Raw genomic sequence first — 17,959 nt, 5'->3', positions numbered from 1 at the left:
ACTTGGAAGCAAAACAGTTGTGTAATGTGCATTGAAACAGTGGTGATTTTGTGGCACTAGTGACTTCATTTGTTGGAGAGTTTTATGTTTATGTATTTTGTTCAAAAATGCAGGACGAAATCATCCGAATGTCAACTCTTCAGCCTCAAATCGAACGGCTAAAGGCTCAATGTCAAGCACTCAAAGAGAAAGAACAAGGGCCAGTGTTTCTGGATGTTGACCTTGCTGCTTTTACCAGCCATTTCAAACAAATACTTGCTGACATGCAGGCCAGAGAAAAGCAGCTACAGAGCAGTAAGTGTTCATGACAAAAGTGAATTTGCCTGACTTGCATGCAAAGAATAGCTCTATGTATTTTGCTTTCTTACTTTTGTATTTGCTTTTGTCGTGCTAAACCAGTACTACTATTTAGGTGCTCTTCTTTGAAATTGAATTAGTCTTTCAGAAATTATCAGTGTGTTATACATTTTATATTAATAGGAAAACAAGGGAATGTACACTGTCCGGAAGCAAAGTTTATACTCAATGTAGTTCTACCTTCAGATCTCCTCTTCTTAGTATGTTTATGGACAGATTCATCAAAATTTTTTGGCAATATAAAACTGTCTTTTTTAGTCAGGTTATGACACAGGGCAGTCTACCTCTGTCAGTAGAGAGGAGGGGGAGTCTAATTTCAGGAGTGAATCTGTTCTAGCTTTTTATATAATAGAAATTTAATACCATAAAGCTCATCAAAGAGAATAGCTACTACAGGGTATCTAGTTTTTCATCTTATGGTGAACTGCTCCTTTTCTGCCACACAGAATATGTGACTGCTAGTTATAACATTATTTGCAATATTTGTAATATAATGAATTTTTCAAAAGGGGGAAAATTCTATACCAAAACAGATTATTTTATTCCTTATTAAAGATATGTAGCATGTCAGCATCAGTTATAAATAAAAATTTATTTTTTCTGAACAGCAAAGAGATTATTTGCCCCTTAAACCAATGATATCTGTAAATGATGGTACTGTTTTGAAATCAGACATAGTGCTAGCTCCTTCTAGTGGATTTTTATAGTATTCATCCTAAATTCTTTGATGGAGAGGTTTGGCATGACTCCATTTTTAAAGATAGATTTTTTTTCAAAAACACCGCATTACTGTGATGCTGTAGTTATTTCACACGTGCACACACACACATACTGAGGAGGTGTGCCATAGCATGTGATGAAAGAATGAGCTGTAGAAATTTAGTATCAAGAAGTATAGAGTTTATTCATGACTCTAAAGTGGAACCATGCAACGGATAAGATTTTGAAGCTTTTAATGCCACACCGATTTATATGCTGAAATATATTACCATTCTGCCAACTGGAAATGGTAAATGCTAGCTTCTTTATGATTTCTTCTATATATAATTTGGTGTAATTGCTGATTTTTCCTCACCTAAGTTTACTATAATGAGACCTTGTGAACAAAGCAGTTGGCTAGTCTTGTAAGATGAATAGTGTTCATTGCCTGAAATGCAATGCTGCCACCAAGCACGGGCTATGGTAAAGTTCTTCCTGGCGGTACCTGTTCGTTCCCACTCCTGTGCTGCAGTATGTTCCTCCAGTGTCCTGGCCAGCCGCAGAAGCAGCTGTACTGAGGTGGCAGCATTGAACGGGCTGGGAAGAGGCTCCTAAACTGCTGAAGAACAGAAGTCTGTGAATCAATATCTTATGGACTGCTGGTCTGTTGCTATTATTATATGTGCCTCTCTGCATCACACGTGCTTCATCTCAAACAGTTCAGCTGCCAAGAAGAAACTGGTTTTCCTGTGCAGTACATACTTGTAGTAATATTTTAGGTGAGGTGATTATGTAAGTCGTACTTTATCTTCAGAAATCTTATACAGAGTTTTATCCAAAGTGCTAACTTCATTTCGTAACTCTGCTGTAGATACAAACGATCATGCTTGGGATACTGCATTAGGTCTAATCCTGTTTCAGGAGGCTCTTGTGAATCAAAAAATGTGAAAAAAACCCTGAAAGTGAAGTACAGAAAATCCGTCTCTTTGAGTCTGAGTTTCTTCTGCTTTCTTCAATTACTGTTTTTCTTCTGTTGAACATATGGAGAAAAGGCCAGATCCCATATCTTTATTTTAGCCTTAGTGTAATAGAAAATGTTGAAATTATACTACAGCATTTTAGATAATTCCATCTTTTATTTGCATAAATAATTTGCAATTAATTGCTTCCTATAGATTGGAAAATTTCCTAAAGACTGAATGATGTTTCGCAGATCAGTGGTAGTATTTGCTCCTTTTTTCTTCCCTGTACATATAATCTGCACATACTAGAAAGATTTTTTTTGATTCATCATTAGGGGTTTGGGGGTTTTGTGTTTCATTTGGTTTTTTTAATATTCCATTACTCCATTACCTTTTCTGTTGGATAAGGGTATTTAGCTATTCTGTTCTGTTTTCCAAGGGAATATTTTTCTAAAAAACAAAATTTTTCTCCAGTTCTAGGAGATTGTCTCCCTCAAATATTTTTTGTTTTTGTGGGGTTTGGTGGGGTTTTTTTGAGGGTGGTGGTGGTTTTGGTTTGGTTTGGTTTTTTTTAGGTTCAAGAGTGCTTAGTAGTTTCTCTATGCTGCACAGTAGATTTCTTAATAAAATATTATTAAAGATTAAGGCAGATTTTCTCAAATATTTTTCTCCATGATTTGAATAACATTTCCAGTTACAAAACCTAGTTTAAAGACAATTCTAAAACCAATTTGGTTGGTTTTTCACTATTTTGCAATGGTTTTTATGAAAGAAATACAACCTCATAAAATATGGGGAAATACAACCTCATTTTTCTTGTGTTACAGAATGCCTGTAGATCCATAGGTAATTGATCCCTTTGAAAACAGTGTATCCCTTCTCTCCAAACATATTTAGAATAATTTGTGGAATACTGGTATATAGAAAAAAGCAGAGGTCAGACTGTGCTTCAAACTAATCAGTAATGTACACAAGGGAGTGAAATGGGCAATCATGGCAATAATTCAAATGCTAATAATGTGATTTCCCAAGGAAATTCTTGGTTTTATAATTGCCCTGGTGAAGAATGAGGGGTTAAACTTTATATTTACTTGTCTGGAAATTAACTGTTGCCACGTCAGAGAGATTTCCAGGGAGCAACCTGGTCAGCTTCCCATTCCCTCTCAGCACAACGAGAGCTGTCAGTCAGGGATGGGTGAGAACTACCTGGCTCAAAGTTCTTCCCAGGCGGCAGCTGATTCATGCCAGCACTCGTCTTGCACTGTGACTGGACCAAACTCCGTTAAGGTGTTTCTGGTTTTCAGTCTTGCTGCGGTGAACTGCTGTGACTCCGCTGTGGTCTTCAGTGAGAAGCATTCTGATACATGTTCTCCATTTCTGTTCTCAAAGACTGTTCTTCAGAGGGTGTTTGGGGAGTGTTATTAGATTTTTAGAAAGTAACAAAAAAAAAAAGGCTTTTGTGACAGGTAAAATTAAAAATACTAAGATGGAGGTGGCAAAAGAAAAGTGATACTTATTTCCTTTTTTCTCTGCTTCATAAATTCATGCACTGTGCTTTCCTTTTAAATTCTGATTCTACCTTTGTAGGATCAGTAATTCCCAAAGGTGAAGTCATTGTCACCATTGTTATTGTTGTTGTTGTTATTATTATTGATGATGAATCATGACTCTGCATTTAAATTGTTTCTCCTATTTATTTCAAGAAAGACTCTAGAAAGTTTTTGCTTTCTATATCATGTCAAGATTCTTTAGACTGTGTAGAACTCAACGACGGTAATGATAAGGTTGAGTGCTTATGGGTAAGGATCAGAGGGAAGGCGAATAAAGTAGATATCCTGGTGGGAGTATGTTATAGACCACCCAACCAGGATGAGGAGACAGATGAAGTACTCTACAAGCGGTTGGCTGAAGTCTCACAATCTCTAGCCCTTGTTCTTGTGGGAGACTTCAACTTACCAGATATCTGCTGGAATTACAACATAGCAGAGAGAAAGGAGTCTCGGAGGTTCCAGGATTGTGTGGGAGATAACTTCCTGATGCAGCTGGTAAGCGAGCCAACCAAGGGAGGTGCCCCACTGGACCTGCTGTTTATGAACAGAGAAGGCCTGGTGGGTGATGTGGTGGCTGGAGGCTGTCCTGGGCTCAGCGACCATGACATGATAGAGTTCTCGATTCTTGGAGAAGTAAGGAAGAGGGTCAGCAAAACTGCTACCCTGAACTTCAGAAGGGCAGACTTTGGCTTGTTAAGGAGTCTGGTTAACAGAGTCCCTTGGGAGGCAGTCCTGAAGGGCAAAGGAGTCCAGGAAGGCTGGATGTTATTAAAGAAGGAAGTCTCAAAGGCGCAGGAGCAGGCTGTCCCCATGTGCTGTAAGTCGAGCAGGCGGGGGAGAAGACCGGCTTGGCTGAATAGGGAGCTTTGGCTGGAACTCAAGAAAAAAAGGAGAGCTTACTGCCTTTGGAATAAGGGGCAGGTGACTCAGGAGGACTACAAGGATGTTGTGAGGTTATGCAGGGACAAGATTAGGAAGGCAAAGGCCGAGCTGGAACTTAAACTGACCACCACCATTAAAGATAACAAGAAATGTTTTTATAAATACATCAGTGACAAAAGGAGGGCCAGGGAGAATCTCCCTCCTTTGTTGGATGGGGAAAGTAACCTTGCCAGGAAAGAGGAGGAGAAGGCTGAGGTACTTAATGCTTTCTTTGCCTCAGTCTTTAATAGTCAGACTGGTCATCCTCAGGGTTTTCAGGCCTCTGTGCTGGGAGATGGAGCTAGTATGCAGAATGAAGTCCCAGCTGTTGAAGAGGTGGCCGTCACCAACCTGCTTCTTCACCTGGATGTTCACAAGTCCATGGGGCCAGATGGGATCCACCCGAGGATACTGAGGGAGCTGGCAGAGGAGCTCGCCAAGCCACTGTCCATCATGTATCAGCAGTCCTGGTCAACCGGGGAGGTCCCAGATGACTGGAAACTAGTGAATGTGACGCCCCTCTACAAGAACGGTTGGAAGGAGGATCTGGGGAACTACAGGCCTGTCAACCTGACCTCGGTGCTGGGAAAGGTCATGGAGCAGATCATCTTGAATGCCATTAAGCAGCACATGTGGGACACCCAGGGGATCAGGCTCAGCTAGCATGGGTTTATGAAAGGGAGGTTCTGCCTGACTAACCTGGTCTCCTTCTATGATAAGGTGATCTGCTTAGTGGATGAGGGGAAGGCTGTGGACTTTGCCTACTTGGACTTTAGTAAGGCCTTTGACACTGTCTCCCACAGCATTCTCCTAGAGAGGCTGGCTACTCATGGCTTGCACAAGTGCACTCTGTGCTGGGTTAAAAAGCGGCTGGACAGCCGAGCCCAGAGAGTGGTGGTGAATGGAGTCAACTCCAGTTGGTGGCTGGTCATGAGTGGTGTTCCCCAGGGCTCAGTGTTGGGGCCAGTCCTGTTCAATATCTTCACTGATGATCTGGATGAGGGGATTGAGTGCACCCTCAGTAAGTTTGCAGATGACACCAAGCTGGGTGGAAGTGTTGATGTGCTGGAGGGCAGGAAGGCCCTACAGAGGGACCTGGACAGGCTGGGTCATTGGGCCAGACCCAACAGTATAAGATTCAACAAGGCCAAGTGTTGGGTCCTGCACTTGGGTCACAACAACCCCATGCAACGCTACATGCTTGGGGAGGAGTGGCTGGAGAGCTGCTGGGAGGAAAAGGACCTGGGGGTGTTGGTTGACAGCCACCTGAACATGAGCCAGCAGTGTGCTCAGGCGGCCAAGAAGGCCAACAACATCCTGGCTTGTATCAGGAATAGTGTGGCCAGCAGGAGCAGGGAAGTGATCGTGCCCCTGTACTTGGCACTGGTGAGGCCGCACTTCGAGTACTGTGTGCAGTTTTGGGCCCCTCACTACAGGAAGGACATCGGGGTGCTGGAGCGTGTCCAGAGAAGGGCAATGAACCTGCTGAAGGGTCTAGAGAACAAGTCTTATGAGGAGCAGCTGAGGGAGCTGGGGTTGTTTAGCCTGGAGAAGAGGAGGCTGAGGGGAGACCTTATCGCTCTCTACAACTACCTGAAAGGAGGTTGTAGCGAGGCAGGGGTCGGTCTCTTCTCCCTAGTAACAAGCGATAGGACGAGAGGAAATGGCCTCAAGCTGCACCAGGGGAAGTTTAGGTTAGATAGTAGGAAAAACTTCTTCACCGAAAGGGTTGTCAAATACTGGAACAGGCTGCCCAGGGAGGTGGTTGAGTCTCCATCCCTGGAGGTATTTAAAAGAAGGGTAAATGTGGTGCTTGAGGATATGGTTTCGTGGTGGACTTGGCAGTGATAGGTTAGTGGTTGGACTCAATGATCTTAAGGGTCTTTTCCAACCTTAATGATTCTATGATTCTGTGACTTTTTATTTACTCACTCCATGCTTACAGTTATTTTGCATGTACATGACTTTTCTCCCTAATCTGCTAGTACAATATCTTAAAGAGAGTTGCATTATATAGAGATCTTGAAACTCTGTTATGGCATAATTTCATAATACAACAAACCTCAGTAACAGTAACAGTATGATGACCATTTGGGGATTTAGTCTGTCATTTGTCTGCTTCTGCTTAAACTTTGAACTGTTAATTTATATTCATGCTCTAAGTATCTTAGAGATGGGTTATAGGTGACAGTGACATTGTTATGATACATAGAATAATCTTCCACCAATCGTTGCATACTTGAGGAAGAAAAATTTTAGGCAAGAGGCATGTAAATTTCATAACTCAAATTTTTTCTTAAGACCTGAACTATGATTTAGTAGCAATAAATTAATTGCTCTTTGGTTTTTTTGGATAAAATTTGCTTAACTTTCTTTGCATGTACCTTTTTTTCTGAAGATACAGCTCAGATGTCTGTGAGAAAATATTATTTCAATAAGTAAAATGCAAGTAATTTCATTTTTCTTTTGCATCCATTTCCTCCAATAATTTTTTCATTATTATTTAAATAAAGAATGAAAGGACAAAGCAACCTGTGAAATGGATGTGTATGAGATAATGTCCTCTATTGTGTAGGTCATTTTATCCTATTCCTCTGTGGTAAAAATGAAAAATTATAAGGATGGGAAAAAAACCCACCTAAAAAATGTTTAATCTTTAAAAGATATTTACTGTTACATTAGATCTTGTAGAACTGGAAAAGGGCTTCCCTCCTATTTTTTTAAAAAGTTTAATAAATATGAGAATTGGAGGTGTTAAAGCACTTGCAGAACATTGATTATATATTCTACAAGATTCCTTATGATTCCACTTTGAGATTTTCTGGTGAAAGATGTGGAAGAAATGAATCACAGCTTTTATGAAGTCATCAATATGAAGAATTTGATTAATATCTTCAAGTACTTGTATTTAAAAAGAGCAAAACAAAGTTGTGAGAAAATCAGCATGGTTTTAAACAGTGCAATTACTACCAAGGAGATTTTTATGGGAAATACATGCAGTTCAATCTAAATCATTCATTTCAGGGAATAAGTCGTTACAGAAATGATCCCATAGATTATATTTATTGACATTCTTCTTCTTTCACAATGATTTGATGAACAGTGGGATTTGTCCTGACTGTAGGAGATACATAGTGCAGCATATCCAGTGTGATTTAATAGTTGTTGAGATAATTGTATTCTCATTTCATTTCTGATTTGGGAAAAGATTTTTGACTGGAAAATCTGGTCACAAAAAAGGAGGCTGGGAGCAAAAATGGAAGAAAAAAAAAAGATATTTTACTTATTTGGAAAGATATTTTCACATGTTTAAATATTTCTAGATATTAAAAATATATCCTACCCATATCTCAATCTGCACATTGTATTTCCAAATTTAAGCACTTTCTCTGAAATAAATATGCAAGTGTAAAAGCATTTGCCGGTCAGTTCTCAAGGGTTACAATGTGAGTCACACCAGAATGCATTCCCTACAAGTGGAATAGATTAATGCAACAACATTTTCCTATTATGGGATAGGAACTGTATTCTGGTATTTCACAGTAACATATTTGCATTTTCCTTCTGTGATATTTTGTTACATTTCTGTCATGGGCCTAGCTCAGCTCTATAGCCTGGGTTGCGGACATGCTATATCTTTCTGACCAGCAATTCAGTTTTTCACATAATATAGTCGAATCCATTTTAATGTACTGTGCTTATCATGTGGACTTTTATCCACAAACATTACTATCACAAAGAAAATTTCAGAATAAAAAGAAACAGTCTGGATATGTGTTTATGTTATGATCATGGGGAATTTAGTGTTTCATACTGCCCACAGAGAGACTGTAAATGTGTTAGTTTATTTAGACAGTTAAAATTAGGTAATGTGAGTCCCACTGTAGGAGTCTGAATTCTCACCATTGACATCAGGAGTTGCAAAAACAATATAGGCTCTTCTTAAGTGTAATCCAAACAGTTGTTAATATGCTTCCTTGTGGATAAAAATGCTGACACATTGTCTATCTTAAAAAAAAATACAAACAACCCACCCCTCCAAGAAAAAAAACCCAAACCCAACAAGCCCTGAAAACTGTAGCTAGGCAAAAAACACTGAAAAGCAGTATTTCAATACTAATCATCTGGTAAAGTCCAGTAAGAAAACTATTGTTCCACTGAGCTTAAAAATGCTTTTTAAATGGAATATTTAATGACCAAATTGGAAAGCCACTAGCTTGATTAAATCAACATATGTGATCCCACTTGAACTGTATTCAATCCTTCAAATAGTAGAGGACAAAATTTGTTAACATTGGACAAAACTTTTGCAGTGTTTGGATGGCTTTAAAATTATTATTATTATCGGCAGATTGTCAGGATGAGTTTCACGCAGTTTGGTGGAGTTTGCTGTAACGGTGGTTTTACCTGTTCTGAGGTATTCTTCACTGCTACTGAAAATAGCTATTATTTTATATAGCTGCTTGAAGTCATACATTAGTCCTAAGGTTTGGTTTTCATTTAAAGGATAAAATTATTATAGAAGTCCAACATTACATCACAATACTGAACTCCATATTTCTGGATAAAACTGCAGTTTGAGAGTTGTATTCGCCTTTAACATATCTGAGCTGTTAAAATTATATCTTCATTCAATTGGAGTGATGTGTTTAAATGCATGTTTTATTTTAAAGTAGGAATCATTTGGATTAAATGAGTCAAAGACAATACAAATCTCACTAAGGACATTAAAAGATTTGAAATGCTATTTGATGTTTGCTTTTTTGTTTCCAAGAATGTATTACTGTCGCTTTCTGTGTAAAGAAAATACTTCACAAGGCAATAAATTCTTGGCCTTCCTGGTACCAAGTCCTATCTTTTGTAAATCCCAAGATGTGTTGATAAATCAGATCAGGCAAGATTTTTATGATGAAAGTATGCCATCCAATGTGCATGCTCCACAAGGGAGATTAAACTGCCCTCATTTTAGTATGTTGTTATGATGCCTAACTGAAAATGTGGTGTTTTTTTTTAAGCAGTTTTGTGTTGATCAGCTAAAAAATTGGGTTAAAATCTGAAGTACATTCTGCCAAGCATTGCTGTATGAGCATATAAGCAAGACTGCACACAAAAACTTCAAGTGTGTTGTTTGTCAAAATTGCTTTTTGGATAGCTCTATCATTTCTCAGTACAGTTGTTTCTGAAATACCTGAGACATGCAGGAGATACAAACAGGTGAAACATTTTTTTGAGCTTTTATATACTTAATTATTATGTGGTACAAGTAGGAAATATTTTGTTTCCAACCAGACGTGCTACTTGTCTGTACTTTCTCAATGAGTATAGAAGCAATTGTTGTTGAGGGCAGAGGGAATATCTCTGCTAATAAGTTGCTCGTGTGTGCCAGATGTTGTCTATTTACAGCAGCTGTAATGTTGGTACAATAAGCACAGTTCAATAAAAATCAACTTTAATGCAGGAGATTATTTTTCTAAGCTTTTAACAGATGTCTTAAACAGAATGTTTTACTTGAACAGAAACATTAAACACACAAACATGGGCCATAAAATGGATGTGCTTTCTTACTACATTTCTGAAATTAGATTTTGGGTTATGTACAATGGTTTATCTGTTGATCTCTAAACACACGTATTTAAACTAGTTGTCTTGGCTGTATAAGTTGTCATATGACCTACAACAAGAGAGTCAAAAGACACACAATTGATAAAATGACAGAGATATAAACATCAGAATGAGCATATTCATTCTTCAAAAGTATTCTGCTTCCACAATTCTTGGAAAAACCTGATACTGACACACTGGGCCTGTTGCAATCTGTTGCAAAATAGCCATTGACTTCAAGAAGGTTCAGTCTTTTCTCAAACATCTTCTGTAAGCAAACCAAATAATGAAACACAAAATTATTTTATTTCTTTCCTTCTTCTTCCCCACTGAATGTAGTTTTTGACAGTATGCCTCCCGCACGCTACAAAGAGACAATGAGCACTATACTTGTGTGGATCCAGCAGGCAGAAACTAAACTCTCCATGCCTCAGGTTGCAGTTGCTGAATATGAAGTCATGGATCAGAGAATCAGGGAGCTCAAGGTGAGCGGTAATGCTGTGGGAACAAATGTGTCAAGTGAAAAATTTAGAGGAACAGATTGCAAAGTTGTCATGAGCCTGCTGAAGCTTACAGTACAGATCTTGAGTGCATTATACCCATTGGGGTTTAGCCAAAGTTTAAGGACATGGTGGATACGTACTTATATCAATTCCTAAACTTAAAGGATTGAAAGTGTTCTTCACCATTGAAACCAATTTTATACGATATCAAACTTGTTAAGGAAAAGCCTTTATTTGTCCCCATGATATGTAAAAGATTCCTTTGACGATAGCTCTGATAGTGAAGTATAGATTTAGCTCATTTCATTTACCAGTGCTGACATGGAAACAACTGTGTTTTGCAAAATGCAGCATGGGCTTTGACAGATTTCCTGTTGGATTTACAAGCAGACACAAATGTGGAACAAATTTTGCCATCAGGTACATACCTTCCCTGCATTTCAATGTTTGATATTGTTCTACTCTTGGATGGCTACCGAGCATGTTGTTTAATGCAACTAGTAATGCACATGCAGAAATAAAATGTAGAATATAGGAAAAAAGTTAAAGACAGCATATTTGGGCTAAGAATTGCAAACATTTTGAGATGTTGTTATTAAAAACTTTAAATCATAGAAGCAGTTCTAAGGTTATTCTTTTTCTCCATGTATAGTCTCATTCTTTTGAAAGTATAATCATTAGGGCCGTAGTAAATTCCTATCTCAAACTATTGAAGTGTATGTGGATCATGTCTATTAACAGTATAAACACTTCTGGTTATATTCTGAGTTCAACTAAAAATTCTACTTTCTCTTTTGTGTGAGACAAATTGCTCAGTAGAATATGTCATTGGATGTTTTAGCAAAGGTGACCTACATTTTTAGTTTTCAGTCCTTTCTTCAGCAGTCTCACCTACGTTTGTGAAACAAGAGAATTGCCCAACATAAATCAGGATACTATTTGCTTCCTATTCATAGGCTCTACAAAGTTCTCTGCAAGAACAACAAAAAGGCCTGAACTATCTCAACATAACTGTGGAAGACATGTCCAGGAAAGCCCCTGCGGAAGTCAGCCAAAGGTATCGATCAGAGATTGAGGTGATTCTTGGCCGCTGGAAGAAATTATCAACGCAGCTGGTGGAACATTGCCAGAAACTTGAGGAGCTTATGACCAAACTCCAGCGATTCCAGGTTAACCAAAGTTTTTCAGCCTCAACTACTATGTGGTGCCTTGTGGTTGTGAGACTAGCACAGAAGGCATTTATGCACCTCAAGAAAGTAACACCACAGTGAAATATCAAGAGTACATAAAATGTATTAAAATGTTCTCTTGATTTTGGGAGATCCAAGATTTTCCTTTGAATTATGATTTTGTGGTTGTTTATGTCTATGTTGTTTCAATAGCAAAACTTAAGTTTAATTTCAGTGAAATTGCTACTAATATTCCTGTACTTACCTTTGCATGCAGCTGAAGTAGCTGTCACCATATTGACTTTAATGGATTCACTTATATAATTGAAGTCATTTGTAATATGGTACTAGCTTGGCAGCAGTTGCCAGAAAACAGAAGTGTACATGACTTAGACAATTGTGTGAATTTCAGGTATTTGGAATGACAGCTTTGGAACCTTCCATTACTTTTCTCACTGTGAAGATCTTCTATTTATACTTCTTTATACTTCTTTATAAATCACTATCTATATTTCTTTATAAATCACTATCCATGCTTATACTTATTTAGAAACCACATGTGTCAGCACCATTGGAGAGGATGTCTACGACTTAGATGTTATAAGATTTAAAATAAGTCAATTTTAACACATTCCTGTTCTATTTTTATATAATTTCAATGGTCAGGTTGCAGGGGAATTCAGATCAATCAGTCAAAAATGGATAAAGTATTTTTTTAATGTTTTTCTCTCCTGACCCCCATGCAAATGAACACTTGCATATGCATGGGGGATACTGCAAACAAAATTCTGGAAGCTGAGGTCCTGCAGCCATACTTAAAGCTGTGTTCTCTCAGTGTGTTTCTTCTCAGTGTTGTCTTTCTGTATTTCTTCTGTTTACAACATCAAATATTTCTGTCCTTGGCTTTGGTTTCTGGTAGTAGAACATGATACATGATTAACTTCATGTTGTGAATTATAATACAATAGTACATGAACACTAATTGTTATTTTCATTTTAATTCACTAGAGTTGTCTGGTCAGGAATAAATTTTCTGTCCAAGTATTCTTTCAAAATTATCTGTTTTTGTAGAGGAAAATAACTTTTTAGAGAAGAAAAAGTACTCATTATTTTGTTCTCTTAATCACTTTTTAGATAAGCAAAATGGACTAAAAAAGGAGGAAACATTTTTATCAGTACCATTTATAATTTTGCTACTGAAATGCCACATTGGTCTAAATTGTAACTTTGGCTCCATAGCTACATCTCTGACTTTTGAAGCTGGCCATGGAATGAAGTTTAATGGTATGGTAGGATAACCCTGGACAGTAGCCAGATGCTCCAGCTGCTGTCTCACTTCTTTTCCTCAGTGGGACAGGGGGAGGAAATAGGATGGAAAAGCTCTTGGACTGATATAAAGACAGGTGGCTATCTTACCAGGTACGATCATGGGCAAAACTGACACAGCTTAGGGAAAATTAAAACAGATTTGAGTAGTGAGAAACAAAGAGGAAAATTAAAACAACATCTCTCCTCCTCCCTCTTTTTCACAGTCTGCACTCAATTGCTTTACTGTTGTCTCCTCTCCTGCCACGGGGCGCAGAGGGATAGGGAATGGGACCTTCACTCAGTCCATACCAGCTCCTCTCTGCTGCCTCGTCCTCCTCATGCTTTCCCTCTGCTTCAGCGTAGATCCTACCGTGGGCTGCAGTCCTCCAGGAAACATCTGATCCTGTGTGGGACTCTGCATGGGCTGCAGCTTCCTTTAGGGCACATTAACTGCTCCAGCATGGGGTCCTCCACAGGCTGCAGGTGGATATCTGCTCCACCATGGACCTCCATGGGCTGCAGGGAGACAACCTGTATCACCATGGTCTTCACCACTGGCTTCAGGGGAATTTCTGCTCCAGCAGCTGGATCACCTCTTCGCCCTCCTTCTTCACTCACCTTGGTGTCTGGAGGGTTGTTTCTCACTTTTTTTCTCTCCTCTACCTCTCTGGCATTTTTGCCCTTTCTTAACTGTATTATCACAGTGGCATCACTAGCTGACTAAGGGGTCGGCTGTGTCCTGTGGTGGATCCATTGGAGATATCTGGAACTGGCTCTCTCCAGTACAGGGCAGCACCTGGCCTCTTGTCACAGAGGCCACCCCTGCTATCAAAACTGTGGTACATAAACCCAATATAAATAGGACAAATAGAAAGTGACTTTATCAATAGTACAATGAAATATTTGCAAATGCACAAAACAGACCAATACACTTTTCTTGAGAAATTCAAACATTTGTCTGTTTTTTTTTTATTCCCTGAATTTTCTGCATAGGGGTTTAGAGGTTCTGCCACTGCTTTTAAAAGGAGAAAGTCCTGAACATCATGACCATGCTCTGTAGGACACTTTTTTAAATTTATGTGAGAAATACTTGCATACAAATCTTAGCCTTTGTATTTATTACTGAAGTCAGTGTAGTACACAGTTAATATAAAAGTCATTGTCTTTTCAATGACTTTGGTCTTCAGATCCTTTAATGACTAATATTCCAGTCAATTGTTTCAGCTGTTGCAATTTATGGAATATGTCAGCATGGGATATGATGAAATCAGTGTCGATAAATAAAGTGTATTTACAATCTGATTCAAAATGTAAGTCATACATTTGATCTTCACTGGTATCTGAAGACTAATCCCTTTTTAAGTAAATCATATCAGATCTATATTTTGCATCATTAATGAACTATATTTAAAGTATTCATGTAAAGGTATTAAAGTTTCATTATGAAATAAGATTCTGAAACATTTTTACTGACTGGTAATGGAATACACTTCAAGAGTGTTTTGGTAATTATCATTCTGAAGTACACTGATAATTTCAGTATGATTCTTTTTATTAATTCAGTTCATTTTCCATGGTAGCCTATTGTTATTAAACATATCAAGTACACTAGGAAAATGTTCCCTTTGGTTATCTATCTCATAATAGTTGTTAAGGCATTTTTGTACACATTTTAGGGCATGGTCTGTATTATAATGAAATGTCCCTTTTTGCATTCAGCATAGAATATCAATGTGTACTTCACTGGTGATGAAAACGGTTTGATGAACAAATGCATTATAATTTGCCTTTCAAATTTTTGACATTTATAATATTTATTTTAATATGTGCAACTAATTGTTTACCTAAGATGACATTTTAAGGTAATTTTAAGTGACATTTTAAAAATCTCATTCTACCTTTCAAGGTATTAGATTATCTGTACAATGTTGCCTGGGACTGGTAGGGTTCCCTCTTTGCAAGCATTTGATGTTCAGCTTTTTTTTATGACTTGCAAGAGTTAATTACAGATTATGGAAAGCAAATTACTGATTACAAATATTCTAGTGCTAGAAACGGTACCTGAGAATCACTCTCTGAAATGCCTTATCGAGTCATTATATGATTTTAGGTTCTGAAGTGAATCTGTTTCAATTACTGTTTCAGTTACAATGGGTTTTTTCATTCTTAGTAGAAAGGGAGTTTCTCTCTGTTGTGTTCTGGTAAAGAAATAGGCAATACAGCATGCAAATTCCTAAAGAAGCCTGAAATTTAAATTGAAGCACAGGAGGATTTGATAGGTGAGCCTGAATTAATTGACATGTGTGAGTACTCTGAAGCCATACAAGGGACCGATGAAAAGTCATGCAGCATCTAAACATATATAGTATCTGTAAGACATGAACTTGACAGCCAGAAAGTTGCCGGCTTGTAGACACATTAAACTGGGGCAGAAATGGTCTGAGTGCAGGCTGAAGAGTCAATGACAGTCCCAGATAAAATTGGTTTTGCTTGTTTGCCGTGTTTGTATTTTTCAGACAGTTTAATAATCTTGAAATTGCATTGCAATGAGCTTTAGTCTTAGTGCCAGGATGAATTACCCTACTGCCAGTCAGGTTCTGTGTGATGCAGTAAAATGTCTTTTTAATAAACAGAATGACACTAAAACACTGAAGAAATGGATGGCTGAAGTGGATGTTTTTCTGAAGGAAGAGTGGCCTGCCCTTGGTGATTCAGAAGCCCTGGAAAAGCAACTTGAGCAATGTACAGTGAGTATTACCTGCCTGCTTGGCAATTATTCAATTCCTCTCTATGAGCCTAGCTTATACCGCAGTCACACAAATGATTATTGTCCCTAAAAATAAAGTGATCACAGAATCACACAGAATCACAGAATCACAGGTTGGAAGCAACCTCAGGGATCATCTAGTCCAACCTTTCTAGGAAGAGTGCAGTCTAGACAAGATGGCCCAGCACCCTGTCCAGCGAATGTTGTAAGGGTGCTGTCTTCTGCAATTTTTTTTAACCTCCTGCATTTCCTAGGTTTGAAGGAAATTTATGTTAAAAAAATGAAAACTTTAACGCAGAGAGGAGGCATACAGTGACTGTATCACTTTATATTTATAGCAGGAGCAAAACATCAAAGAGGGTACTTGCAGCAAATAATAAGGTAGTAGGCTCTTAACTGTTTATTTACTTTACTGAGTTTACAAACGTTGCATGTGTATTTGTTATAAACTGCATAATCTGTGCCAGCAGATCTTTTTGTGTATCTGATATTCACACATAATTTACAAGCTTTCCTGACTGTACCAAAAGGACTTGCAGGCATTGTGAGTTATATCTGGTTTTTTTCCACTAAACTTACAAGATCCAGAATTTTGTCCCAGCAGAGTTTTAAAGCATCATGAAGTGTTGATACTTCCAGGGTTTATAAATTCTTCTGCCTGTCCCATCACAGTGTGTAAGTGCAGTGAATCTTGTAATCCATGATAGTCCCAGTATATGTTCAGTAGAATTTGCAAGTTCTCTAAATGTTCTGGCAGGATGTGTAAATATTATGAAACATACATATTGATCTTACAGAACTATGAGCTCCTCAGACTTTCTCTCTTACCCTTTATTTAAATTACAAATTATTATAAATTATATAGGACAACTCTGATCTCTACAGAGTACTAAGTTACATGTAACTCCTTTAGCATCTGCCACCTGAATTTATGAAAAGTTTGCACAAATATCAGCCATTACTGTCAAATACATAAAAAGCTACCAAATTCTTCATAATCTTTTATGTGTTTACTCTTCCAGCCTTTTCCACTGAGTCAGAAGCCCAGGTGACATCTGCAGCATTGAAGACCTTAGGAAATAAAATTGGAAGTGGCAATTTAGAACTACCTCAGGGCTTAAATAATATTGAACCACAAGTCAAATTCTAGTAACTAGGCATAACCAGAGAATATCAACATTCAGATCATTTTAAGGAAGTTATCAGATGAATTACCAACCCAAGGGTATAACAGAATCTCAGGTTGGAAGGGACCTCAGGGATCATCTAGTCCAACCTTTCTGGGAAGAGCAGTCTAAACAAGATGGCCCAGCACCCTGTCCAGACGACTCTTGAAGGTGTCCAACGTGGCCGAGTCAACCACTTCCCTGGGGAGATTATTCCAATGGTTGACAGCCCTCAATGTGAAAAATTTCCCTCTGATGTCCAATCGGAATCTCCCCAAGAGCAACTTGTGTCCATCCCCCTTGTCCTCTCCATGGGACTCCATGTAAAAAGGGAGTCTCCATCTTCTTTGTAGCTACTCCTTAAGTACAGGTACATGGTGATGAGATCCCCTCTGAGCCTCCTTTTCTCAATGCTGAACAAACCCAGTTCTCCCAGCCTATCCTCGTATGGCAGCTTCCCAATCCTTTGACCATCTTGGTGGCCCTTCTCTGGACCCCTTCAAGCCTGTCCACATCCTTTTTTAGTAGAGGGGACCAGAACTGGACACAGTACTCCAGGTGTGGCCTGACAAGTGCTGAGTAGAGCAGGATGATGACTTCTGTATCTCTGTTGGTGATGCCCTTTTTGATGGAACCCAGCACCCTGTTGGCCTTCCTGGACGCAGCAGCACACTGTTCGCTCACATTGTGCTTTCTGCCCACCAGGACCCCCAGGTCCCTTCCCACAGAGCTGCTCTCCAGCCAGGTGGATCCCAGTCTGTGCTGCACTCCTGGATTATGTTTTCCCAGGTGCATGATCTTACACTTCTCCTTGTTGAACTTCATAAGGTTCTTGCTAGCCTATTCTTCCAGCCTATCCAGGTCTCCCTGCAGAGCAGCTCTCCCTTCTGCAGTGTCTACTTCCCCACTCAGCTTGGTGTCATCAGCAAACTTGATCAGGCTACACTTGATTCCAT

At 38.7% G+C, this 17,959-nt stretch overlaps 1 protein-coding gene across 11 annotated transcripts in view; it reads left to right on the top strand.

The window, feature by feature from the left end:
• DMD (dystrophin) overlaps positions 1–17,959 on the top strand; it is a 1,138,094-nt gene that overhangs the window by 388,936 nt on the left and 731,199 nt on the right. For all 11 annotated transcript variants that reach the window (XM_075097793.1, XM_075097785.1, XM_075097765.1 and 8 more), the window contains 4 exons: positions 114–294; positions 10,430–10,575; positions 11,550–11,762; positions 15,704–15,817. In XM_075097793.1, the coding sequence (XP_074953894.1) occupies positions 114–294; positions 10,430–10,575; positions 11,550–11,762; positions 15,704–15,817 (654 nt within the window). The remainder of the gene's footprint in view (positions 1–113; positions 295–10,429; positions 10,576–11,549; positions 11,763–15,703; positions 15,818–17,959) is intronic.

The sequence above is a fragment of the Phalacrocorax aristotelis genome, chromosome 1 (genome assembly GCF_949628215.1).
Source record: "Phalacrocorax aristotelis chromosome 1, bGulAri2.1, whole genome shotgun sequence".
NCBI lineage: Eukaryota > Metazoa > Chordata > Aves > Suliformes > Phalacrocoracidae > Phalacrocorax > Phalacrocorax aristotelis.
Note: the sequence above shows the minus strand (reverse complement) of the source record. Positions and strands in the feature narration are given on the sequence as shown.